Source organism: Salvia splendens, chromosome 10, assembly GCF_004379255.2.
Source record: "Salvia splendens isolate huo1 chromosome 10, SspV2, whole genome shotgun sequence".
Taxonomy (NCBI): domain Eukaryota; kingdom Viridiplantae; phylum Streptophyta; class Magnoliopsida; order Lamiales; family Lamiaceae; genus Salvia; species Salvia splendens.
In genome coordinates this window covers 23181347-23183222 of record NC_056041.1, presented here as the reverse complement: position 1 = coordinate 23183222, position 1876 = coordinate 23181347, and the positions used below count along the sequence as shown (strand labels likewise).

Here is a 1876-nt window from a genome sequence, read left to right as displayed (position 1 = left end):
TTAACTCAAGGTGGTTCGTGTCATTAATGTGTTCGTGTCGTGTTCGTGCTGTGTAGGGGTTTGAGGGTAGCAGGTCGTGTTCGTGTTCGGGTTTGGGGTTTTCTTAACGGGCCGTGTTTGTGTTTGTCCTTATTGGGTCGTGTCGTTAACAGGTTGACTCGATAACGACCCAACACGCACAATTTGCCACCCTATGTGCATCTATGTGATAACACATTTTATTAGTATGACAATAGCATATTATACAAAGACAATTACCAGATTTTATACTACTCTTACTAGTACTATACATAACTGGAGAGAGTTTCTACACTGAAAGAAGATATGCACTATTGAAACTTCTATGATGATTTTTAAAGAGAGTTCAACGCAAAAAAAAAATCTGAAACATTACAAATTATAATAAACCATTATTTAGGACCTAGTGCATGTTTGACATAGAATATCCATGTTCCCCAAAAAATTATTTAAATTTAAACACTGTATGGACCTGTTGCTTACCAAAGATCAACAGTTTCCCCTAGAATCATTGAACATAAAGCTTCCACAAACATTTTATCTCTCACATCTTTGAACTAAATTTCTAGCGATTTCACAATAGACAACAACTATTTTCATATTTGTCATTTAAGCACATCTAAGGTGATCACAATCGTCATCAACCTTCTATATATACCAAGAATCATATCACACCTTAACCCCCATTTATTTGCAGAAAAAAAAGAAAAAATCTCAACTCCATGGATGGTGCTTCGAGTTCATCAGGCAAAGCCATGCAAGAGAAGGAGGAAGTTAAATACCGCGGCGTGAGGCGGCGGCCGTGGGGGAAGTTTGCAGCTGAGATTCGCGACCCGACTCGGCAGGGAGCGCGGCTGTGGCTCGGAACATTTGACACAGCGGAGGAGGCCGCGAGGGCCTATGATAAATCCGCGTTTAAATTCAGAGGGCATCTGGCGATCTTGAATTTCCCCAATGAGTATTACTCTCAACTTGTTATTCCGCCTTATAACCCTAATTTTACTTTGTCTTCGCGTCGTAATGACAAGATTGAACTGGAGTGCTATGATGATAGTTTGTTGGAGGAGCTTCTTGAATCGTCCGACAAGAAGAAGAAGAAGAACTGATGATGATTGGCGTCATTGAATCTACATCTGTTTTTTTAGCTGGTTATTACTCTTGTATGTGAACGACTAGTTCACCATCGATCGTGTTATTTAAGTTCAACGATATACTATAAATACTAGTACTATACTGATGAAGTAAAAAAGCTTGCATTGCTTTTAGATTCTGTATTGAAATAAATTAGTAAAACATTTCAATACATATTGGAAGGCGTGGTGAGTGAAAAGTATGCGAATCTGCATATGTTCTTTTGACTTTTTTTGATTGAGAAAGTGAATGCTTATTCAAACCAACAAAGTTCCCACAGTATACAGTTTGATTCACTATTGTAAGAGTAATGTTATCTCATTTCGTTACAGTGGATGCTCGCATTTTGTATAGTTTACTTAAAACTCCCTCCGTCAACCATTTAAAGAACCCTTTTTGACTTGACATGAGTTTTAAGAAATTATTTGACTTTTTGAAGAAAAGTAAAGAAGGAAGTGAGTGAAATGTGGGACCCATTTAAAGTATAAGTTTTATATTGGATTGTAAATGTAAAAAATTTAGTGAAGTGTGAGGTCCATATACTAAAAGTGGAATAAAATAAATGGTTCTATAAATCGTAGACAAACCAAATTGACAAAACGATTCTTTTAAACGGTGGGTAGAGGGAGTACCTTCTTATCTCACGTACAGAAGAAAGAAAGAAAGAAAAATACTTCAAAATGATTTAGTAAAGGTAAAAAATGACCATAAGGGTAAAAAACAAAAC

The 1876-nt window shown here is 36.6% G+C and overlaps 1 protein-coding gene across 1 annotated transcript; it reads left to right on the top strand.

Annotated features, from left to right (window-relative positions):
- The first annotated feature begins 590 nt into the window (after nt 1–590).
- LOC121751444 (ethylene-responsive transcription factor ERF098-like) lies at nt 591–1262 on the top strand. The gene has a single exon (XM_042146193.1). It carries the CDS (start codon nt 741–743, stop codon nt 1122–1124), a length of 384 nt encoding a protein of 127 aa, XP_042002127.1. The 5' UTR covers nt 591–740; the 3' UTR covers nt 1125–1262.
- Nucleotides 1263–1876: the final 614 nt, after the last annotated feature.

Excerpts from the sequence above, each read along its gene's own strand:
- LOC121751444 (XM_042146193.1), top strand. The coding sequence starts at position 741 with ATGGATGGTGCTTCGAGTTCATCAGGCAAAGCCATGCAAGAGAAGGAG.